This window comes from Camelus dromedarius, chromosome 12 (genome assembly GCF_036321535.1).
Source record: "Camelus dromedarius isolate mCamDro1 chromosome 12, mCamDro1.pat, whole genome shotgun sequence".
Classification (NCBI taxonomy): domain Eukaryota; kingdom Metazoa; phylum Chordata; class Mammalia; order Artiodactyla; family Camelidae; genus Camelus; species Camelus dromedarius.
In genome coordinates this window covers 5530797-5555909 of record NC_087447.1, presented here as the reverse complement: position 1 = coordinate 5555909, position 25113 = coordinate 5530797, and the positions used below count along the sequence as shown (strand labels likewise).

Genomic DNA, 25113 nt, shown 5'->3' with positions numbered 1-25113 from the left:
GAGAGCATGCTTAGCATGCACGAGGTCCTGGGTACAATCCCCAGTCCCTTCATTAAAATAAATTAATAGATAAAGAAAGAAAGAAAAGAAAAATGTTCTACTGTGAGCAACAAGAAATGATGGACAGTAACATAACATTCTTTAAAAAAAAAAAGAAAATATACAGATGATGGACTAGCGTGCAGCCACAAGTATTTAGAAATAATAATGGCCTCTGGGAGTGCCTTTGACAAATTTTAAATTTAAAAAGTAGAATAAAATTTCTGTACCAAACATCTCAATTGCGTCAAACTGTTTACATAGTAAAGTAAATAGAGATGGAAAGAAACCAAAAGCTTTAGCATGGGCAAAGGCGATATAGCACGGGGTTGGAGATGACCAGCTGTGTGACCTTGGGCAGCTCCCTTAACCTCTCTGGGCCTCAGTTTCCTCATCTGAAAAATAGAGATGATTGGTCCCCTCCTCCAGTGAGCTCGTGATACGCAGCACACAGCACAGCACGCCGGGAACCTCCTTGGCATCCTGGTTCTGAGGGAAGGGGCTCTGAATCATTTTTATTTGTTCCTTTGTACTAGTTCTTACAATAGCCATCTAATGCTTTTATAATAACTTTTGTAAAAAGTAAGTCCACGGGTCCCTAACTGCTCTCTACCACTGGACAGTGAGCCAAGCTCCTGGCCACCTGCTTCCTAAAAGCCATGATTTGGATTTTACACAGAATGTGGGAGATGCCCCTTCCTGGCACTGCTCCCCTCTGTCTGCAGCTGCTGGTCCCAGAGGCCGCCCTCTGCATCACTGGACCGACCCCGGCCGAGCCCCGTGCTCACTCAGTGATCTCCTCGGTGACGGTGTGCTCCACCTGCAGGCGCGAGTTGACCTCGATGAAGTAGTGCTTGCCATTCTTGTCCACCAGGAACTCCACCGTGCCTGCGTTCTCGTAGCCCACCTGCAGGGCGGCTGCGTAAGCATGGGCGCAGTGATGGGGACCCCACAGGGATTCAGTCTCACCCACCAGGTTGATTCCATCAAAGAACTGGCTGAGGCAAACCCTGCCCCAGTGGATGGCAGTCAGCCTACCAGCCCTGCCCCCCAGGGAGGCTGGGCCCCTACCTGGGCGTCTCCCCCAGGCCTCCACTGGGGGCCTCAGGGGGGCCGCACCCAGCTTGTGTCTGGCGTGAGACACCAGCAGAGCTCCCGTCTGCCCCAGACTCAGACTCGGCACCCTCTCCCCAGCCACTCCTCGGCTTTCAGGCTCAGGCCCCACCCACACACACCCTCTCCTGGACCCTTCTTATCTTACTCTTAGAGAGTCTCAGTAAGTTGCCCCTACTTTACTCTGTCATCGCCTCTGGGCACTACCCAAAGAGATGCCATTGAGAGGAGCCCACAGGTGATGACTCTAACTCAAGATCCAACACTAATTCTAACTTCATTCTGGTTGTACCAAAACCACAAACTAGACTACTCCAGGCTCCCTCACATCTGTTCTGGAATGAGACACAGTGTAAGCCAATGAATAAGACCAAACTCAAGGTAAGACTATGCCTCACATGAAGTAACCAAAATCTCAACCATAATCAGACCCCAGTCAATGCCTCACGTCAGCTGTAGCATCGCCTCACGTCAGCTGTAGCATCGCCTCACGTGGCCTCACGGCCAAGCGCCAACTGAAAGCCCTGGCTTTCAGTTTGGGGGAGGTTACAGATCATCTGTGCTCAGTGTGCCCTGGTGGTCTGAGAGCCTGAGGGAGCTCAGCTTGGAAGGAGAGCGGGCCCAGGGGCCTGCCTGGCTGCTGGGGAGAGCAGATCTGAAAAGATCCTCACTCAGGGCCCTGGGATGGGGAGGCAGAGGCAGAGGGGTAGGGGGTCAGGATGCCTGGCCTCTGAGTTGGGGTGGGGCCAGGAGGACCCCAGAAGAACAGAGAGCAGGACCCCTGCTACAGCCTGGTTACGGCAGGCACTGTCCCGGGCCAGGCCTGGGGGGGTAGGTCACTCCACGCCCCAGCAGAGCAGAGACAGGCAGAAAGAGGACCTTAGGGGCACGTGGGCTGCAATGAATATGATGTAGGGGACAGTCAAGAACAAGTGAGGAAGAAAGCCTTAATATTGTCCCTTAATCTTGACAGAACTGACTGAATCTCATTCCCTTTGTTCCAGAGGTTCAAGTTGTGCAGAGGGTGCTAAGGAGGGGCCAGCGGCCTCTCCCCACACCCTTTCCTGGTCTCCAGGCTTGGCCTTGGCCCAGCACCTCTGCGCCTGCACAGCAGGGATCCTGAGGGCCCCGTGTCAGCCCTCAGTCCTCCAGGAGCATCCTTCTTCCTCCCCTTGGGAGCCGGCCACCCTGGGCCTCCCTGCTCCACAGCAGGCTGGCCACACCTGGACCCCAGTGACCACTGACTGTGAGACTTATGCCTGTGGGAACAGGCTCCTTGTCTCCATGTGGAGAGAAGCCCAGGCCCTTGGCTTTCAAACTCTGTCCCCGAGAGCCCCTGCCCTTCACCTGCTTTGCAAGTTTGACAGAGTCACTGGTGAGGCGGGTCCGAAGCTGGGGGTCCAGGTGCGCAGCGGGGGCGATCTCCACTACTTTTTGGTGCCGCCGCTGGATGGAGCAGTCTCGCTCGTACAGGTGCAGAACATTCCCGTACTGGTCCCCTGGGGTGCGAGGTGAACTGGGCTCAGCTTCTCCTGGGCTCTAATCACCTCCCAGATGCCCGACAACCCCCAGCACAACCTGTGTGGCCATTGGCACCCTCCCAGCGGGGGTCAGCCAGGACAGAAACCCATCCAGTTGAGGCCTCCAGCCCCCGAGCTGGGTCCCTGCAGCCCACCTTCCTGGGGCGGGCCTTCCTGGGGAGGGCTCCTGGAGCTGTCCCAAAGCCCAGAAAGCTCGGGGCCGCTCGGGAAGGACCCCACTCACCCAGGATCTGCACCTCGATGTGGCGCGGCTTCTCAATGAACTTCTCCACGAACAGTGCCCCGTTCCCGAAGGCGGCCAGGGCCTCTGAGTAGGCCCGGGTGTAGTTCTCCTCCAGCTCCTGGGAGGGCAGGCCAAGGAGACAGTGGGCTCCACAGCTCTGTCGCACCCTCGGCATGGCCCCCGCCCGCGCTCGGCACCCATGGCCCCTCAGCAGGTGGCCTCCCAGCCCGGCTCTGGCTCCTGCTCACCTCGTAGCTGTGCACGACCCGCATGCCACGCCCCCCGCCCCCATAGGCGGCCTTGAAGATAATGGGGAAGCCGTAGGTGTTGGAGAACTCGTGGGCCTCGTGCAGGGAAGTGATGGGGGCATCAGTGCCGGGGACCACAGGGACCCCTGTAGGGAGACTGACACGTCAGGCCTCTGCAACAGGTGGAAATCTTGCCAAAACCCTCCAGCCCCTGCCCAGACGGCCCCTCTCAGGAGCTGCGTGGACCCTCACAGCTTGTCCACCAGACTCACCTGCGGTGATGGCGATGGCCCGGGCCTCCACCTTATCTCCCATCTTGCGGACCACCTCAGGGCTCGGGCCAATGAACCGGACCCCAGCATCCTGGCAGGCTTGGGCAAAGTCCGCTCGCTCGGACAGGAACCCGTAGCCAGGGTGCACAGCGTCCACATTGTTTTCCTGGGGGTGCGGGGATCAGGAGAGTGGAGAAGCCCTCAAACCCTTCACACGGACCCCACCAAACCCTGTAGCCCACGAGCCTGGCCCACCTCACTTACTCCATTCATTCATTCACCCTTTCACTCATTCATTCATTCACCCGTTCACAGAGACTCACTGCCGGTTGGCATGGGGCCAGGCATAGCACAGGGAAGCCACAGAACCCAGTCCTGGCCCTCAAGGGGCCCCTGCCCAGCCCTGCCTGGCCCAGCTCACCTTGGCCACCTTGATGATGTCTGGGATGTGCAGATAGGCCTGTACCGGGGCGAGGCCGCGGCCAATGAGATAGGCTTCATCAGCTTTCTGCCGGTGCATCTGGCCGGTGTCCTGCTCTGAGTAAACAGCCACAGTGCGGATGCCCAGCTCCGTGCAGGCCCGGAACACGCGGATGGCGATCTCGCCTGGGGGGCAGGGGTGAGGCCACAGGACAAGAAGTTAGATTCCTGGGTCCTAGGAGAATGAGAAACGGGGGCGGAGAGCCAGGGAAGGGGCTGGATGCCGGGCCCTCCCACTGCGCTCACCTCTGTTGGCCACCATGACCTTCCTGATGGGCTTGTACTCCAGGCGCCGGGCATTTGGGGAGGCAGCGGGGGCAGTGGAGGTTCGGCGGATACCCAGGAGCCTCAGGCCCCCACGGATAGTTTGAAACGTCAGCATCTGGGGAGGGAAGAGCAGGTTAGAGCAGCCTTAATACGGACGGTCCCCAGGAAGAGTAAGGGTCCCACCCCAGCCCCACGGGGGCCCCTCATAGAAGCCAGAGTCACCATCGGCCTCCATTCCTAGCCGAGCCCAACATTCCCTGCAGGGGTGCCTGGATGTCAGGAGGGGAGCAAATTTAAACCCAAACAGCACCCCAAGCTTACCCTAATACCCTATCTAATACTATGATTTCTAAAGTTCAACACCTCAAGCTTTTGAAGTAATCTCAGAGGCCAGCTGGAGGCCCTGCGTGACCACAGTGTGTATCGTCAGTGTCCCCTCTGCCAGGCACAGCAGTCCAGGCAGCCCCAGGCTTCAGAAACTTTGTGCAGCACACTGACCCCTGAGTCCCTCTCAGGATTCTGTCTGGCTTGGGAGTGAGGGTAACAGTGGCTCTCTTCAGGAGTAAACCCACATCAGTGTGCTCGCTCGGTTAAAATGCAGATTTCTTCAAACAACAGAAACCTTCCTTTCCACAAGGCTACTAAATAAATTCATCATGAAAATCAGCTGAGGGCAAGCGAAACTGGCCAGTCACAAAAAGACAAATACTGCATGATTCCCCTTAGATGGGATTCCCAGAGTCAGCAAATTCATAGAGACAAGATGGTAGGATGGTGGGTGCCAGGGGTTGGGGGTTGGAGAATGGGGAGTTAGTGTTTAAAGGGCACAGAGTTTCAGTTTTGCAAGATGAGAAAGTTCTGGAAATGGCCAGTAGTGATGGTGGCACAACAATGTGAATGTACTTGGGAGGTCAGGGGCCTAGCTCAGTGGTAGAGCGTGTACTTAGCATGCACCAGGCCCTGGGTTCAGTCCTAGTAACTCCATGAACCACAAACATAACATAACATAACATAACATAACGTAACGTAATGTAACGTAACATAACATAACGTAACGTAACGTAACGTAACATAACGTAACATAACATACTTAATGCTAGTGAACTAACTATACACTTAGAATTAGTTAAGATGGCAAATTCTGTTCTATATACCTTATCACAATTAAAAAGAATTTTTTTTCAAACCAACCGAGGGCAACTTACATCCCAGAATGTAGAACATCTTCAGAGGTCAACCACCCCCTCATTTTACAAATGGTGAAAACCAAAGCCCAGACAAGTTTCAAAAGATGTATTCAAAATCACACAGCTGTGACAGCAGAGCCCAAACCAGCATTTGGTCCTTTACCCCTGCTCCGGTGCCTTGATCTAGCTAACCACGTGATCTATTTCTTAGTAAAGTTTAAACACTTGACTCAACCATTTTGTTTTAAGTAAGGAACATAAAAATATATTCAATAAATAAAAGATACTGCAAAACCCTCAGTGTCACATTACAGCCAACAAGATGGAGAAGGGGAAATAAAGACCAAATAGAAAGAAAAGAGAAGAAAAGCAATAAGGAAAGAAACAGAAGAAAGAGAAGAGGGAAGCCCTCAGACCAGGGGAGAGAGGGCAGCCCACCGGCACAGTGCCAGGCGAGGCGAGGACAAGGCTCTCTCAGGAGGCAGAGCTGGGGAAGGAGAAAAGGGAAAAACCAGACAGAAATAAGGTCCTTTCCAATCATGAGGAGTGCCTCAACGGCAAGAAAACAAGTAACATTTTGTGAATAACCAGGGTGGGGCCAGATATTAAGCAGGCCTCTCTCAGGAGGGCACAGATGCGGGAACCTAATCGGAGAGAAGCTGTGGCCACTCACAGATCTGATCCGCAGGGAACGCACCCGGAGGAGAGTAACAGCGAAGGCCAAGGACCTGAGGGAAGGAGGAGCTGGATGTTTCCAAGAAATATTGGTCTGACAGCTGGGCACAGGGACCCCGCATGGTGAAGTAGGTCTGAAGGTGGGATAGGCAGGGCCTCTGGGCCTTACAGTGTGGGGGTGGAGGGGCATGACCTGCTGCGTGTTTGGAAAAGACATCTGGGTTGGCAGCAGTAGGGATGTTAAGAGGGTGCAGGTTTGGGGCTGTGTGGGAGCTGAGAAAAGAGACCCAGTGCTGTGACTAGGGTGGGAGTGGTGGGGGACGGGGGGATGGCTGGGGAGACATTTGGGGTTACAACAGGCAAGACTCGGTGAGACCCATCGTGGAGGATGAGGGAAAAGAAGAAACCCAGGAAGGGTGGGTGGACTTGACCTCCCCCATCACAGGAGGGACCAGATAGGGAGTAGGGACGGAGCCACAGAAGAGGTCCGAGCCGGCAGGAAACCGGGCGCTGTTGGCAGATGGATGGTGTTGGAAGCCAGGGGCCTGGGGTCAATCCACTGGGGAGGACAGCCTAGAGAGGGGCTGCGGGCCCACCAGAGCTGAGTCTGGATGAGGAGGAGGAGGAGCGGCAAAGGAGACTGAGGGAGGGAAGCCAGGAAGCCCCGGGTCGTCGGGGCAGAAGAGAGCTCTAGGGAGTTCAGAGCTGCTGGGGGCAGAGATGAGGGTGGGAGGCGGGCGCCCTGGTCAAATCCAGCAGCGCGAATGTAGGGGCTGGGCTCATCTTCTAAAATGGAGGACACTGTCCTTCCTCATTAATCCAGAGTGGACAAACCTGGCAGATACCCCAATATGAGACTCAGATTAACAGCACCGACACGAAAGCCCCTCTTGGCGGGCAGCCAAGAAGGGCCTGGGGATGTTCCTGCCACAGACACGAGGCCTGAGTCTAATCAGGAGACAAACCCAAACTGAGAGACGTTCCACAAGCAGCTGGCCTATACCCTTCACACGTGTCAAAGGTCGTGAGAGACAAAGCCTAAAGAACGCCCAGGTTAGAGGAGATTAGAGAGACTGAACAAGATGCACACGTGATCCTGGATTCCTGCGGTGACAAAGGACATGAGGGGGACAGCTGACAAAATGTAAATAAGGCCTGAAGATTAGAAACGAGTATTATGTCAATTTCCCATCCCAACCGTCACGTGTGGCTACGTTAGAGAATACATATCCTCATTCTTAGGGGAAAAAAAACCACTTAAATGTTTAGGGGTTTAAGGGCATCATGTCTGCAACTTACACTCAACGGTTCAGGGGCAAATAGGAGAATAATGAAGCAAACGTGGTCAATAGTACGTGGGAAATTTGGGGAAGGGGTGTGAGAGCGCTTTATGCCACTTTTGCAACCTCTCTGTGAATCTAGAGTGAAAGAAATCGTCTCCAGCTGCCCGGATGGAGATGCAGATCCCTCCACCAGGACCTGCTCCCGTAGGTGCCAAAGTCTCAGCTGGGCCTCTGAGTGGACACATTTGACTTTCACACCTTTCTGAAAGGCAGTGAACTTTAGATGTTATTCTGTTATCTCCCCCTCACAGGTCTACCAGCAGCGCCTGAGCCTCAGCACAGCTTCCAGCTTCAGTAGCCTGCCCATCGGGAGGGAAACGTGTTCCTGGCAGAGCAGCTGGGAGCAGGCAGGCCCTGGCAGTCAATGGCACACACCAGAGAGCAGACCTGGGATGCAAATCTTACCCTCGTCCTGGGCACCAAATGCCTGCGGGGCTGCAGGCAGGATGTCCAGCCAGGATGAGGTTGAGTAGAAAGAGCCCCGACTACCACATAGGGTCAAGTCAAGAAAAGGCAGTGTCCTGCAGGGCAAATGCAGCAACAGAACAGGAGATGCAAGCGGCTCGTGACTGCTAACCAGAGTTCACCACATCCCAGACAGAACAGGGAGGCACTGCTTTTGCCTGGAAAATTAGCAACAGAGTCGTGAACAGTCAGATTTAGTGCTGCTAAGGCTGACGGGAGGCAGGCCCGCAGGTGCGTCTGGATTATCAGGGCAGCTCTCTGGAAAGCAGTTTGCAAAACCTATCAAGAGTCTTTAAAATATTTATGTCCCTTAGCCAGGTCATTACCAATCTAGGAATCCAACCCAAGGAAATATTCTAAAATGGGAACCAAGATGGAAGCAGAAAGATGTTCAAATCAGCATTATTTACAATAACAAATGACTGGAAGCCACTTACATATCCAACACTAGGGCGTCAATAGACACTATATGACCATTAAAAATGGCTGCAGTTTTGATGACATGGGAAATGCTTATGATATAATATGCTTTTTTTTAAAAAAAAAACACCTAAATAATATGATCTCATGAAGTTTTTTTTGTTTGTTTTTTTAAGGCAAGGAAAACAACCGGCAGGAACTCAGCTTGTCACTGTTCTAGAACTGGCAAGGTGTCATTTTTTGTTTTTTGTTTTTTTTAAACAGAGGTACTGGGGATTGAACCCAAGACCTCATGCATGCTAAGGATGCACTCTACCACTGAGCTATACCCTCCCCGTCCTTCTTTCTGTTTCTCTGTATGTTCTGTATTTTCTCCATTGGGGATTATTATGTACCATTAGAAAACAAAATGAAGGAAATATACAGAGGAAATAGGAAGACCTTTGCAGAGAAAAGCCAAGGGGAGTCCCTGAATGGTTTCCCCCTAGGAGGTGAGTCGGCTTATATCCTGTAAAACAACCTGCTTCTAGTGGGGCTGGGCTTCCAGGAGGCCGGGACCCACCTCCTGACACACACAGTAGGGCCACCGCTCCTTCCTCGCCTGTTGCCGCAGGTGAGCCGGCCACAGGTCTTCCTCACTTGTCGACAGGCCAGCAGCCTCACAGCTGTGCCACCGGCACCAAGGCTCTCCATCCTCCAGGGATGTTGCATCTATTTCCAGAGAGGCCTGATCTTTTCTCCCACCACGGCCAGTTTAGTCCTCGGACCCTTAGGCACTAATGTAGTGTCTTGTGGGTAAAGAGATCATTTCTGTCCCCAGCCCCACCATACACACTCCCCAATCCCTTTTCCAGATAAAGAAACAGATCCCTGGAGGTTATGCTCCCAGTGTGGGGTACCAAGTGCCTCCCCAGCTCAGTCAGGAAACAAGGGAATCTGAATTATCCGCTGCCCAGCCTTAGAGAGCCACACCCATTTTTGCATTTGACCCTCAGACACCTCTCAACAGCAAGGGATTCCTTGGCGTCCCAATCTACAAACCAAGAACCCAGAGTCTGGGCACTGGGGGGCCTCTGAATGCCCCGGAGCCCCATATCCTGGGCAGAGGGAAGCAAACGCTGGCCTGGACTTGAGACCTGAGCAGACCCTGGGGTGCAGGAGTGGGTGGGCAGATGTTTACAGAAGAGGAAGGGTCACAGCCCTTTGCTGAAGTCAGAGCAGTGGGGAAAGTGGGGCAGAGGGCAGCCGTGTCCCCCCACTGGCAGCCCAGCATGAACTCAGAGTCATCAGACCTAGGTCTGCCCTGTTCCACCTGCCCGTGAGGCCTCTGTTCAAGGAGGTAACACCACCCCCAACCTCGGCGGGTAGTTCTGGGGATCACTGAGCAGGAGCCCTGCGCACCATGCCTGGGGCGGTGAATGTGGGCTGCTGTCACTGTCTTCTCACTGGCCTTTCCTCCCAGGCGAGCTCAGGGCATGAGAAGGACCCCCGCCTCCCCACAGCCACGCACTACCCCCGGCTCTGGTGCCCACACCAGTGCAGCTGTCATTGCCACCCAAACCAGCAACGTGGCCACCTACCAGGTGGCTCTTGCTGGATAAGCGTTGGCACACGCACACGTGGAGAGCAGATGGCTTGCTCAGGCGGGAAGACCCTCACCCGAAAGGGAGCCCCTGAGCACTCACCCTGCACCAGCCAGGGGCCCAGAGCTGCTTCTGCCCCAGGGAGGCTGTGGGCAGCCGCCTGCTCTGCTTGAGGTCACTGGTCCCAGGATACAAAGTCTCTGGCCCCAGACTGCTGGAGGCTGGGGTGGCTGCAGGCTGAAATGGGGGTTGGGGGGGCGCCCCTGTGCGGGCCCAGAGGCCTGGGAGAGCAGGGGAGGCAGGGAGGTTGGGTCATGCAGGCAGCAGGAGATTCACAGCCCAAAGCCTGCTCCCCCTTCCCTGGGGACCCAGAAAGATGGTAAAGGAGGTGTTCTGAGGCAGGACACCAGCCGGGAGAGGGACAGCTGACTTCCTACAGTCACTGGAGGTTAAAGGCACAGAAACGTCAGCCAGCTGGCAGAGTGGGCTCTGGAGAGGCTGGTCAGAAGGGTGACCCCCACCCTCCTCCCCCAAAGCCAGGTCCGAGGACACAACAGAGAGTAAAAGTACCACCGCGTTACTGGGACATCTCCACCCTTCTCAGAACTTGGTTAACCCAGGACCCAGCCTTTTCCCTGTCAAATCCCACTTCCCTCCCAGACCTGAAACTCAGGGGGTTCAGCTGCCTGGTGCCTCCTAAGGCCTTTCCAGAATCAACCTCAGCTGGGAGAAAACCTGCAGGACAGATGGGGGCCCCCTCCCAGAGCCCTCCCTTCCGGGAAGCAGGACCCTTGTTGTTGTGTGTGTGAGGTGTTCACTCTGGGTGAGTGTGAGGGCCAAAGGGAGGAGCTGAGTGGGCAGATTCCCTCTTGGGGTGGCGGAGGCAGGAAGCCATGCAATTGAAGGCACCTGGTGAGACCCACGGGCAGAAACCCAGGGCACGAGGTGTGAGCGGTGGGAAGGCCTCAGGAAAACAAACTCCCTTCCTGCAACCCTCCTAGAGGGGCTGCCTCTGGCGTTAAATAGGACCCCCTGCCCCCGCCCTGAGACCAAGCTTTCGCACCTTGAAGTAACCAGCCTCTCCTCATAGTGGCACCTTCCAGAGCACCCGCCTTCCCTCGAGCTCTGTTCCCTGCGGCACCCTGGTCACCCTCACACCAGGGCAGAGCCCAGGCGATGGTGACCATTACAGGAGAGCAGTGTGGGCAGAGCCAGGCTCCTACCTGGGGCCATACTATGCCCCGCTTTTTGGATTTTTGGTCAGTGGATGATAACCCAGAAGTCAAGGCTGTTGACAGTTTGGCTGAGAACCTTCCTTAAAAACTCCGAGGACCTTGTTAACCAAACCCGACACGCTGGGAAGCCCTCCTGTTCTGTTGCATCGGCAAAGCCTCCCCCGGGAGCCACCAGCCTTCAGCCAGGGAGGCTGCTCTGCAGGCAGGACCCCCTCACTGGCTGGGTCTCCCCAGGTGGAGGGGCCCCTTGGAGGCGGCCAGGGCGCAGTGGGCCTCTGGTCACCTGCCTCAGGGACACCATGTTGCCTCGTTCGGTGCTGGTGACGACACATGAGTGAAAATCTCCTTTTCTGACCTCAGAGATGGGGGAAGGATGGGCCAGAGAAAAGCAACCACATGGCCCGAAGATCCCTTCCCCGGCTTCCTCTCCAGAGAGCCGACAGCCCGGGAGAGGCCCGTTTGCTATTTTTGCAAATGCCAGATGACAGATCCCTTTCCTTGGCCTCGGGTTGTGCGTTAGAGGCAGGGAGTCAGACGGCTTTCACTCTCACTTGGGACGTGTAAGCAACGCCTTGCCAGCATGACGGAGGCACAGTGAGGCGGGGGGGGGGGGGGAGCCGGAGCACCTGCTTTCTCCCTCGCTGCCTCTCAGCATGACTCCCCAGACAGTGTCTACTTCTCCTCCAGCTTCAGTTCCCTGCGTGCACCCCTCCCCCGACACTTGATGGACAAGCTCGTGTTCTCCTTCCAGAAGGGAGTGGTGACATGAATCAGGAGGGTACCGACAACAACCTGGGGCGTGAGGCAGGGGAAGGTCTCACATGGTGACCTGCCCTGCCCCGGGGGCTTCTACAACATCCAGCGCTCGCCACCTCCGCGCCAGGCTGGTGCCAGCAGGTGGGGACAGGACACAGCAGGGACCAGCACACCTACCAGTTTCTTGTCTTTCCCAGGCACTGGGCTCCGCATCGACTATCTCAGGGAATCCTCACGACTGCTTATTACTCCCTTTTACAGAAGGAACCAGGCATCATGGGATTAAATCGCACTCAAGGTCGCTCAGCTGGGCCAGGTCAGGCCAATCTGCATGCCTCCCTCCGGAGCAGGAGCTCTGACCCATTAGAGCTTGGGAGTCCTCACCCACCTAGAGGAGTAAGTTGTGGCTTTCATCAGAGTCACAGTGTGACAGGCACTTGGAAACCAAAAACCAAACCCCACTCCTGATAAAAACTGTGTCACTGGCCTGAACTTCCGCAGGGCCAGCAGTGGTGCTCTGCGCCTCCCACCAGGGAGCACGCTAACAGTGCCAGCACCTGTGTGTCCAATAAATCATCAAAATGTCACCAGAAGTCCCACTACTTCAGGCATAAACTACATCTCCCAGGCTGCCTCTTACAACCAGGAGCAGCACAAAATTCCGCTGTCACCATCACCATCCTAATTTTGGTCCAGACAATATGGCCGCTGGGCTCAGGGGGATGTGCTGTCAGCAGCCAGAGCAGCCTTGCTGGGATCAGGGTAGGTGGCCACCTGAATGGCTGCTGCAGCCAGGCCTCAGGTCCTGGAATGTTCCTTTGAGGAGCTGTATTGCTTCCACCCTGAAAATCCCTGTTCTTCACACAGCACTTCCTGCACACTCAGAGGGCAACTGTGGGCAGGAGGCACAGAGGAAGGGAAAGCCATGACCCTGCTTCGAGCACGGCTGGCTAATGGGTCCATCACAGCCTGAACTGCCCCAAGTCCCTCAGCACATCCATCTCAGATGTGTGCTGGGGAGCAGCCAGAGAGGGTGAGAAGAGGGGAGAACAGGTCAGAAACTGGCCCTGGAAATCTCCAAATTAACTAATGAGGCTCCTATACGTCTACTTCCTACTACCTGCCCCCAACAGGAGCACCCCCAGGAGGCTCCATCCCCTACCCCTAGCTGGCCTCAGAACAGGAAAGGGAGTTGTTGGCAGAGGACTCCACGCTGTGGCAGAAGTGAGCCTCGGATGGATGGGGCGGCTCTCGGGGAGCCTTCCTTCCAGGCAGCTCTGCGCTGTCCTAAACGTGTCCGATGGGGCCCCAGGGCTGGCAGCCAACGGGGACAGATGAAAGGAAAGACTCCGCCTGACTTTCAGGGCTGCAGCGGCTGATATCAAAGCGCCCAAGAGAGGACAGACTCAGGCTGAGATTTCAGAGTTGGGGGAGCTAAAGGGAGGACATGAGAAACAATGATGGTGACAGATGAAGAAGAAAGGAGAGCAAGAACACGGAAGGCAGGAAGAGGGGCGGAGTGGAAACAGCACGGGCCTGGGCAGCGCAGCAGCGGCTCCCCCCTGAGCAGAGGTTCCCAGCCCTTCCAGCGCCAGTGCGGCTCCACATCGCCCCTGGCAACCCTAGGTTTAAGGCGGCAGGCGGAGGGGAGAGGGTGGAATGGTGACAACAGGGCCAGCTGGCACTGCGTGGGCCGAGGGGATTTGTGGACTGGGGAACGGAGGAGGCTCAGAGAAAGACAGGAGGGAGGGCTGATCAGGGCCTGCAGGGAAGTGGCAGGGAGGGACAGGACAAGGAGGGGCCAGCTGGCACAGCAGTGGCTGTCTTGTGCCTGCCTCAGTTGAGGGCAGGGAGACTTTCAGGGCAAACACTGCCCCCTGGTGCAAAAGGAGCGCTACTGCCCAGTGACCCAGCTGTGCATGCCTGCCCAGGCACCTGAACGTCGTGAGAGGCTTGCAGAGGGAAGCCACTCACCCTAATTTCTCTATATCCTTTAGGACTCACTCAGGAAGGCCTCCCTGGACACCCCACATCCCCAACCAGCTCAGATACCCTCCTCGGGCAGCCATTTGTCTTCAGCACGGCTCTGTCATTCATTGTCCTTGCCACAGGCCACTGCACCCCTGCTTATGGGGCTCTCCATGAGGTCGTGCCTCTGTTCTCAAGAAGGAGTACTTAATGCTATAACGATCTGCTGACCCGTCTCACAAGACACTGTGAGGACCTTGGAGACGGGTTTCTTCGTCTATTTTGTCCCCTACTGTCTCCCTAGCACTTTGCACAGTGCCTGACACCAAAATTAAGTGTCTGGGGATGTATGAATTAATGAATTAATGAGTACTCCAGGCCACATGAGTCTGCAGAGTAGTGTGGCTCCAGAAACACCGTGGAGCTCCTAGACAAAGATTAGAAAGGCACTGCCCCTCCCTGGAGCAGCGCACACAAGCTAGTGGGACACACAAGTGTCCCTCACACATAGATTAGAGGCCAAAGTAGTGACAAGGAAGGTCAAGAGGGCAAGGTCAGCAAAAATACCTCCCAGACTGAGGAGCATTTCAGGGCTGAGTTGGGTGACAGGCACTAAAGGCTCAATTCTAACCAAGGCCAGACAAGGCTTTGCAGGGAGACAGACCCCAAAGCACAGTCGGCATGCAGGTGGTCCAGAGAGCTCTCGGGTGCCCTTGCTGCATGTCCACCCCAACTAGAGAGTCACCGAGGACCTCTTCCCCTCGCTACTCAGGTCACCCCACTTTCAAGGTGGTAGGAGACACCAGTATATGGACTGAATTTTGTTCCCCAAAGAAATCTGTGGAAGTCCCAACCCCCAAGACCTCAGAATGTGACTTTAGATGGACAGAGTCTTCACAGAGGAAATCAGTGAAAATGAGGTCACTAGGGCGGGCCCTAATCCAATATGCTTGGTGGCCTTACAAAAAGGGGAAACTTGAACATAGAGCCAGCACGCACAGAGGGAAGACAAAGCGACGACACATGGGGAGATACAGCTACAAGTCAAGCAACGCCAAGGACCGCTGGAAAATACCAGAAGCTAGAAGAGATAAGGAAGGCTCCTCTCTAGGACAGTCAGAGGGAGCGTGGCCCTGCTGACACTTTGATTTCGGACTTCTGGTCTCCAGACTGTGAGACAATGTCTCTGTTGTTGTAAGCCATCCTGGTTTTGGTACTTGGCTACAGTGGCCCTAGGAACTAACAGATCCAGTTTCCTCACAAATGACCAGAACCTATAGAGACCCTGAGACCAGGGGCTGCAGAGCACAGGGTGTTAAAAATGTCCCCTTCTCTCACTGACTCATCCTGATGCGGCCACAGCGAGGGTGCTCCAAGCATGGAGCTGTTTAGGACTGTGATCAGCGCGCGCTCCAGGCCAGGGAAGACCGAGTGGGTGGCAGCAAAAACAAGCATGTGAACAGTGCCGACGCCGGCACATGGCTGCATGGTGAGCGGGCAGAGTCGGCAGGAAGACCTGAAGAAAGACACCAGGGACCAAGGACGAATCAAAGGACAAGGAGGAATGAGGGAGGCGGTTCAGGCGTGGAGACAGCAGGAACAAAGGCAAAGGAGCAAACAGCCTGACAAACGTCCTCTGAGGCCGGAGGCAGGGAGCGAGGCTGCTCAGGAGGGGACCAAGGGGGGACACCTAGGCTCCAGGTTCCGAGCTTGCCCGCACAGCAAGGGGCATGGACTTACCACCCATGTCAGGGGATGCGACCCAAGAAACCAGGCAGGGGAGGAGGGATTTGCAATTTAGAGGGAGCACTCTGACCGTCCTGAGGAAGTTGAATTTGAGAAGGAAAGACTGGAAGTGGAAGAAAAACAAGGAAGATGTTCTAACGCAGGTGAGAGGTAATGAGAACCGAGTTAAACACACAGGAGGTACCGCCTCCAGCACCCGTTCCATGAAGGGTAAAGAGGCCACAGGTGAGGGTGACTCTTGGCTCCTGTGTGACGGGAAGGGGTGAACGGTGGTGACGCCCAGTTACAGAGCACAGGTGTAGGCTGAGGCCAGCGAGCGCGGTTCTGAGCCTGATGAGCCTGAACAGACCGCAAGCTCTCCCTCTGGGGAGGGCACACAGGGAGAGCTCTGAGCAGGAGGGTGAGATCTGGGAGCCACGTCCTGCGGGGGAGATGAGGGTGGGAGGGGTGGATGCGACGGCCAGAAACACCCCCGACAGGACCGGGGTGAGCAGAGGGACACCCAGGGACCAGCCAGGGCTGTGGGAGCGTCACCGTGAGAGCAAGGGTTCCGAGGGATGTTCAGGGTCTAAGGCAGCAGAGCTCTGATAAGGAATAAAAACACAGCCATGGGATTCAGCCGCAGGGGGCTCACTGGTGGCCTCAGTGTGGCTTGGGGGTGGGGGTTGGGTTGAGGTAAAAGTGAGTTAGTGAGAGATGAGGTCTCTGGTGCACGCTCCCCAGTGTTTGGACAAGAACTTTAAGAACGTTTAAGTAAGAAGAGGACAAAGGCAGGATGAGCTTAAGGTCCCACGACCAAGAGACCCGTCTTCCTTCCTTTCCCTCTTTCTTTCTTTCTTTCCTTTTCTTTTCTTTCCTTCCTTCTTTCTCTCTCTGTTTCCTTCTTCCCTTCCTTCCTTCCCTCATCTTTCCCCCACCCTCTCTCTTGCTTTCTTTCTATGAAACATTTGAAAAACATAGACAATCCAGTTAGCAATTTAAGGCTCATGACCCTAGAATAAACTGATGTCCCTACATTGACATATTTGCTTCACATTTTATGGAAAGAACTAGGTCTGGTGAAATGTATGGACTGAACACAGGGGTTTGTTTCCACCCTTCTGAAATCCCACTAAAACATCAGTAAAAGGATCTTTTTCTAAAGAGCACAAACCCTCAAGGATGAAGAATGGGAAATTGGACAGCAGCAGATGAGAGGCCCATAAAACCAGACGATGCTTGTGGGCGAGGGGCAGCGAGAGGCCGGGAGAGCGCACAGGGGAGGCCACGGAACAAGCAAATCCAAGCTGCAGGCTCCTGGAAGGTTCAGAACTTAGTGGATGGGGTGCCTCAGATGGCGGGGCTGCAAACAGAAGGCTGGTTACAGTCTAAGGGAGTGAGAGTCCCAGACCTGTCTCCCAGGGAACCTTCCCCAAAGCAGCAGGACAGGAATAGCAAACACCCTCAGCCCTGCAGTTCTGGTACAGTCGCTCGCAGCATCCTCGCAGCAACCCCAGCAATGGTTCACCTGTGTTCCCAGGTCTCGAGCCGTGGAAACATACTCCTGCAGGACAGACAGAGTCACGGGCCCAAGGGCACGCTGCTAGGAAGTGTCAGAGCTGGGTGAACCGGTTGTGAGCATCCAGGGCCCTACTCCCAACCGCCAGGCACTGGCATCTTTCAGAAGACAAGGGGCTAGGTGCCTGGAAAGGCTTCACCATGGGCCCCGAGGCCCAGCCCGGGGAGAGGTACCAGACAGAGAGAGCATGTGAAGTACAGACAGCAGAGGGCACATCAAAGCCCTCAGCTTCCACAGTGTGGTTCCCAGGCTGCCTGGCCCAGAGCACCCCAAGGACGCCTCTCTAAGAAACCACCAGCCCAGGACGGACATCCCATGGCTACTGACACGTCGTGGGTCCCCGAAGAAAGAGGCGGCTGCAGCCTCCTCTCCAAGGGTGAGGACCCCTGGTCCACAAGCCCCACTGTCCCAGGCTTTCTGATCGGCTTTGGTGTAGGCCTTCAGTATGAACGGACAGTCAAAACTGCCAGATGTCTGAGAAAAGGGCCGAAAAAATTCACCAAAACAAACGGAATTAAAACATGGAACTCTGAGGAGAAAGTCAGATAAAGAGCAGATACTTGGGGCAAAAAAACCATAATTAATCTCAGAGAAGGAAGAGAAGCTATTGCATTGAGAGGCGGCAGCTATTTTAAAAAGGCAACGAGAAAGAGCTCCAGGGAATTTAAAATAGCATCACAGACATTTTTAAACATAATAAATAGAAGAATTAGAAGACAGTCGAGGACATTACCCAGAAAGCATAACAAAAAGACTGACAGATGGCAAACAGGAGAAAAGGTAAGAAAATAAGAGACTGAGTCCGGGGAGCCGAGGCCCCCGCCCCAGGCGGAGCGGGGCAGAGCTGTCCTAGAGCTGAAGGATGTGCTTCTGCTCGTGAGGGCCCCCTGAGGCCCCAGCACCGTGCTGTCTTGCCTGGTAACCAGACTGGGGGATCCCATGAGCTTCCTGTATGTTTCTGGGGCTACCGTAACAAATCACCCCAAGCTTGGTAGCTTCTCTTCCAGCTCTGGAGGTCAGAAGCTCCACATCAGTCTCCCTGGGCCAAACAGAGGTGCCAAATGGAGGTCACCCTCCCTCCAGAGGCTGCGGGGGAGTGTTTTGCCTGGTCTCCTCCGCTTCCGGTGCTGCTGGAACGCCTCTGCCTGTGGCCACATCACTCCGGTCTCTGCCTCTGTCATCACTTCCCCTTTTAGAGCCACAGCGTGTGTCGAATCTCCTGCATTCTCTTCTGCAGACCCTTGGGATGGCATTTAGGGCCCCCCTGGGCAACCTGGGATAATTTCCCCAGGTGAAGATCCTTAACTTTGTCACATCTGCAAAGACCCTTTTCCCTGATGATGTGACACAGGTGCCAGGGAAGAGGACCTGGACATCACCACTCAGCCCACTACAGCCCCAAAGAAAGAAGTCACACTGACACTGAGCCACTTCTAAGGGAAATGCTCTCCAACCCAGAATTCTCTACCCAGTTTGACTATCAGTCAAGTATGAGAGCAAAATAAAGACTTTCTGACACGTCTGGCCTAGGAAAGTTTATCACCCACGTGTGCATTTGCCCGGGAAGCTCCGGGGGGGGGGGGGGCACTAACAAAACAAGGGCGTAAATAAACCAAGACTGAGGGACCTGGGGAGTCAGCACAGAGGGAAGCACAGGGAACCCCCAGGGGATGGGGGAGGAACTGCTGCTCCAGGCAGCAGCACAGGCCAGAAAGCTTCCAGGGGCGGGGCTCCAAGGGGAACACTGGGGAGAGTTAAACAAATAAACAAAAAGGCTGGATTATGAGACGTCTCTGAAGGAATGGCAAGGAGACCACAATTGACAATTCGTCTGGGATGAGGTAAATAGTGACTCCAGGAAACTGAGAAGTTTCACAGGAAAATGTGAAATACAGTCGGTGTTCTCAACTGTGACTCTTTACCTGATTTTAATCATGTAAAAACTGAAAAGGTACTTAAAAATGGTTGCCTAAGCATGCGGGAAGAAGGGAGGCAGGGAAAGTGGGTCCACGTGTGGGCTGGGGGGTAAAAGCAAGCTAAACCTTCCACAAGAGGAGGTCAGGAAGCAGAGTCCAAAGTGCTTTGGAAACAGGAGCGTGGGCTGCAAGGAGCTGAAGAAAAGGAGCAACCGGGGAAGGTGGATCCACAGCTCAGGTAAAAGACTAGCCTTGAACTGAATGAAGAACACCTCCCTCCCCTGAGGCCAAAGTGCCAGTCCCCGGGTAAAACACCCCAGCACCTGGCCACAGGCAGCTGTAAGGATGTCGCTGGTTGGGACCCAGGCACCACCCGCTGCACGGACCCATCCAAGGGCTGAAATGACCAGCAGCTTTTGCACTCTGGCCCTATGGGCTGAGAAGCCTGGACACCACGTGGGGAGAGACCCAGGGAGGGTGAGTCTGCAGAGGGCAGTGCTGCCGGTTCACACCCAAGCTCCCCGGCAGCCACAGCAGGATGAGATTAAGCTTTAAGAAAAATATCTGGCCGGTTAGATCAGCAAAAGATACAGATTAGAAAAAGCAATGGAATTTTCCCCTGAGGGTGTTTTTTTAAAAATTTAGACAGTTTTCTGAATGAGTTGTGTTTAAGTCAAGTGATTCTTCTGGGACAGCAAAATAGACTGTGAGATTCTTAAATTGCTGTTGTGATCTACCTGTATCTTGGCACATTCCTACAAAAAGGTGTTTTTATATTCTTTCTTTAGAGGAAAAAGGGAAAGTCAGACATGTTTGGAAGTTAGATATTAAGTATATTTTACTTTAAAATGTACCACAAATCAGAGATTTATATCCTCAGCACAACCTGGTCAGAAGAATGTGGGAGGCAAGACTGACTACTTGCTTCTCTTCCCGTAAGCCCAACTCTCCTCTCAACCAAGAGTAGCCGCTGAGCCAAGGGCTGCCAGATTCAGCAAATTAAAATGCAAACTGTTCAGTTAGAATCCAAATTTCAGATAAACTGCATTTTAAAAAAATGTATATCGCATGCAACATGTGGAGCATACTTGTACACTACTAAATTATTGGTTTATCTGAAGTTTAAATTTAACTAGCCATCCCCATATTTCCTCTGGCAGCCCCAGTGCGCCAGCAGTGCTGAGGCCCTGACTGGATCCTAGGAGAAAAAAAAAATGTGAAGAGAATTCCCAGATGTTCCTGTAACAGGGCAGGGATAACTCAGTGGGTCAGACACCAGGAGTCCAACTGCCTGGGTTCCAATCAGGGCTCCGCCAAGCCCGCTAACTCTGGGCCAGCTGCCTTACCTCTAGGCCTTAATTTCTTCATCTGTAAAATCAGGGATAATGACAGTAATGTGCGTAGGTTCGTTACAAAGATCAAAGGAGTTAATGCACGTAGAGTGCTCGGAAGAGTGCCTGCACATGGTCAGCCTTCATTACAAATGTCAGCTGTTAGTGTTAGCAACGCGGAGACTGAGCAGGGGACTGGACCTGCTTCTGGAGGACAGAGGTGGGCAGGCTGGAGCCATGAGCGGAGACCCCGGGGGACCGCGCAGCCAAGAAGCCGAGCCAGTACCTGGTTTGTTGAGATGATGCTTTGAAGCACAACTGGACCCTCACAGCCCCCTTAGTCAGAACAAGTCAGACAACCTACAAAATGGAGTGCTGCCCAGTGGCACCCTGTGTGGGGGACCTACCGTGAGCCCCCTGCCCCCAGGCACAGCTTGCTCTCACTGGCTCACCCGACTCTGCGATTTCCAACTCCGTGCTCAGGGACACCAAGTTGGTAGCCTGAAATCGGCCACAGCGGGTGTCTATACATCAGAGAAATTGGCAAACGCTGCAATCAGGGCTCTTTCCTCACCTCCCCAAGAGCCACGGCTGAAAGAACAGTCGGCCCGAGCATCCCACCTGGACCCGGAGACAGGCAGTAAGGGGGTGCGGGGTGAGTGGTGCCCCCTCTCCACTTTCCCTTTTGGCTACAGAACCCAAATAAAGAGGACTCTGTGCCTTTTGTAAAGGCCTCGTGTGCAGAGTGCTTAATTCAGTCAAAACATGATTTCTAAGGAAGAAATGAATCAGAAACTCTGCATGACTCGAGGCAGTTCAGAAGCCATCCTGCAACACGAATTAACCTGTGAGAGTATCAGAATAAAGATGCTTTTGATGATCTCTAACAACGTGAAATTTTTTCTTTTGTTTTTTAAGGGGCTGATTCCTTGTTCATACCTTGACACCTTTTCCCTCTCTCCACCTCTTGCTCTTTCTTAACCAGCATAGGCATTTGCAGGTTGAAATGTGAGGATTTAAAAATAATAGCTGTTGGATACACATGTCAGATGTGTATTCTGTAACAGAACCCACCCCCTCCCTCCCCCAGCTCGGACGACACTCACTCCCCAAAACCAAACCAGACTCCTCGTCCTGCTTCCATCCCAGGGAACTAGGGCTCCGGTGCAGGGTCACCTTCTGATCTTCCCTCCCCCTCACCCACCATCTAGTCAAGAAGGCCTATCAGCCCTACCTCTTAAATCCCTCATGTCCTGCTTCCTCCTTTCATTTCCAGGAACCCACCCTGAACTATTGTAAAAGCCTCCAAGCCTTTATTAACCATTACTACCGCTTGGCTTGAGCTACCAATCCACACGATCTGCTGGTGACAGCATCCCAAACACAGGCGTTATTTCACACACTTTTTAAAACCCTCTATGACCCCCAATGTCCACAGGTAAGAATCTCACCTCCCATCAACACTCCAACCTGCCTGTGGAGCCTCATTTCCCAGCATTCCTCAGCCTCCTGGGTCCTGCAACTCCATCCAAACTGCCCACTCCTTGTTTCCAAGTAATCCAAGCACGTTCCCATCTCCCTCGGAGTACACCCTCCACCAAGACACTCCCTACCCAGATGCCTTCTGCCCTGTGCCCGCCTGTGCAAAGCTTGCTCCCGTCTGGGTTATGTGTCTCATTTTTCTCCCTCCTGAAATCCCATCAAAGCTTTAGTGAGAGGTTTTTGGGGTTTTTGTCGGTTTGTTTTACTAGCTATAAATCTCCAAGGACAGAGAGGCCAGGAGAGGAGACCACAGCAGCACAGCTGTGCAAGCTGGAACGCAGTTCAGGTTAGCTGGCTTTGCAGCCCCACCTGGCAGTGGAGACGCTATCATCCACCAGCTTTCACCACAGAATCCAGGAAAGGCTGGGAACTGTGGCTCCAGGGCCCCGGGGACTGGGCTGGCCGAGCTGATACCAACAATGGAAGCTGAGTGAAAGCTTTTGAGAAGTGGTTAGATCCCAAGATCCGTTTCCCCCCATCATGTTGCTAGAGACCACCCCCTCCCACCCACCCACCCTCTCCCGAAGCCCAGGCTCTGCACTGGGGGATGTGAGGCACAGCTGAGGGCCTGGATACCTTGCCAAAAACAGGACAGGAAGGGTAACTGAACCTATATATCCTGTCCCCTCACCCCACTCAGCTCCCAGACCACCAGCAGCCAGCCCTTCCCCTCCTCCAAGACCTAACCCAGCCCAAGAGGGAAGACCTCAGGATAGTACTTTGAGGTCCCCTAACAAGCAGCGCACATCATCACCCACTGTGCAACTCAGAAACCGGCCTTCCAGGCAGCCTTTGGTCCCTACTAGTAATTGTAAGCCAGCAACCAAAGGTCACTGGGCAACCAAGGACAGATTCCTTCAAAGACAGAGACCAAAGGAACACAGCAGAAAAAAGCAATTTGGAGGAAACGGCCAATGCGAGGAGGAGGAGAAGAAGAAAGACCCATTCAGAGAGCAAGAAAAGCTCTTGGAAATTAAAAATATGATGGGGAAAACAAATAAAAAATCAACAGAAGCACTGGAAGGTTAGGTAAAGGAAATCTCCTAGAAACTGGAGCAAAAAGACAAAGGAATGGAAAACAGGCAAAAAAAAAAAAAAAAAAAATGAGAAATAGAGGCCAGACCATAAGATCCAAGAACTAAATAACAGAAGTCTCAGGAAGAGAGGACAAAGGAAACACAGGGGAGGAAATGAAATAACTCAAGAAACTCCCAGGACAGGAGGACATGCTTCCACAAGGAAAGGCACACTGAGCCAACAAGACGAATGCACACAGACCCACACCAGGCATGCCGCAAAATTTCAGACCTGGCAAGCTTTCAGAAAGGGCGAGAAAAGAAAAAAGGGACACAAAGAATCAAATCAGCAAGGTTTTGAATTTCTCGACAGCAACTTGGGAAGCTAGAAAAGGACAAAGTAGTTCTTCAAAACTGCAAAGGAAAAATGATTTCTGGCCCGAATGCTCTATCCAGCTGAACTATCAATGATGTGTGAAGGAAAAAAAAAAAGACAAAGAACAGGGCTCACACCTGGCCTCGTGGCACTTCTCAGGAAGCTCCTGTGGACAGACGAGCTCCACCAAAACAAGGGAGCAAACAGGCCAGAAAGGCAGCAGGAGCTGCAAAAAGGGGAAGGCAGAGGGCGTCCCCTGAGCGCGCCGTGCAGAGAGGCGCTGGGCAAGGTGAGGGCCTGAAAGAGAATGCAGCCAGCATTCCTACTACTGGAAATGGCCTCTGGCTGAACCGGACTGGGAGACAGGAAGGCAGCATGAGCAATACCTGAGGCCCGGGGCCTTGCTTCTTCTGCCATCTTAGCCTGAACCTTCTGATCCTCATGGAGCACCAGGTAGCAGGTGTCAAATCCTGCCCCACCGAGAGGAGCCCTCTGCACAGAAGCACACATACGCAGACACGTGTAGAACACCTCTAGAATGAGGCTCCAGACACGGGTAACAGTGGGCGCCTCCAGGGAAGAGGTGTGGGGAAAAGGCTTATCTTTCACTGTTTACCCTTTTGAATTTGCATCATGTAATTGATTATTCAAAAAATGGATCAAATTCAATATCCTTGTTCAGGAAGCCTTCCCTGGTTCCCCACTCAAGCCCCAGAGCCAGACCTAACTAGTCTTTGAACTTGCTCCAGGGGCTCTGGAAGGCAGCTTCCACTTCTACCAACTCTATGCCAGGCACCTTCTATTTGCTTAATTCTCACCACAGTCCCTTGGGGATGAGCCCTCATTTTACTGATGAGAAAAATAAGGCTCCGAAGGACCCACAAGGAGTAGCCAACTCGAGAACCATCACACCTGTCTCAGCTCCAGAGCCCCTTCTCTTTCACAAACTGGCTTGGTGCCTGGTTTGCAACACAGTTCCAGAAACAATTAACTGAACCAAAGCAAAGTTGAGTTGAAATTTAAAACGTTCTACTGGAGCTGGGGTATTCTCATGCCCTGAGACCTGGAAAGAGGCCAAGGGTGCTCAGTGGCAGGCAGCCCCCCGCCCAGCCAGGAGAGCCCGGCCAGTGGCCACAGAACAGTAGGGAAGTTTCCTCATGAAGTCATACGTGGTCTCGTAGCCTACTGAGTGCCCCTGGGGGCCAGGTTTTGGTTTCTTTCTTTTTTAAACAGCTTTATTGAGATATAATCCACACGCCATACAGTTCACACATTTGAAGTACACTTCAATGGCTTTTAGTTGTGCCCTCATCACCCAATCAATTATAGAACATGTCCATGCTCCTCAACTGTCACCACCCCCACCAAACCCTCAGCTCCGCCCCTCCCAACAACCTGTCTCTATGGATTTGCCTATTCTGAACATTTCATGTGAAAGGAATACTAAATTATTTGGTGCTATCTTGCTGGATCACACGATAACTCTGTTTAACCACTTGAGGAACAGCCAGCCTGTTTCCCACAACCATTGCTCTACTTTACATTCCACCAGCAGTGCACACGGGCTCCGTCCTCCCGCACCCCCACCGACGCTCACTACTGTGCCATCCGGATCAGCCGTCCCTGTGGGGATGAAGTGGTGTTTCCCTGTGTTTGGGGTTTACATTTCCCTGATGACTACGACGCTGAGCATACTTTCACAGGCTTACTGCTTGTTCTTTTTTTGGGGGGGGGGGGTAGGTAATTAGGTTTATTTATTTATTATTATTTTTTAATGGAGGTGCTGGGGTCTGAACCCAGGACCTTGTGCATG

The 25113-nt window shown here is 53.7% G+C and overlaps 1 protein-coding gene across 8 annotated transcripts in view; it reads right to left on the bottom strand.

Moving 5' to 3' along the window:
- Positions 1-25113, bottom strand: part of PC (pyruvate carboxylase) — a 103991-nt gene that overhangs the window by 18216 nt on the left and 60662 nt on the right. For 5 of the 8 annotated variants that reach the window (XM_031448258.2, XM_064492087.1, XM_031448255.2 and 2 more), the window contains 7 exons: positions 4163-4298; positions 3858-4042; positions 3437-3602; positions 3165-3310; positions 2917-3034; positions 2500-2651; positions 828-946 (listed from right to left, as the gene is read on the bottom strand). In XM_031448258.2, the coding sequence (XP_031304118.1) occupies positions 828-946; positions 2500-2651; positions 2917-3034; positions 3165-3310; positions 3437-3602; positions 3858-4042; positions 4163-4298 (1022 nt within the window). Of the gene's footprint in view, positions 1-827; positions 947-2499; positions 2652-2916; positions 3035-3164; positions 3311-3436; positions 3603-3857; positions 4043-4162; positions 4299-12024; positions 12236-25113 lie in introns of all 8 variants that reach the window. The other 3 variants (XM_064492085.1, XM_031448253.2, XM_064492084.1) reach the window with 1 other exon arrangement.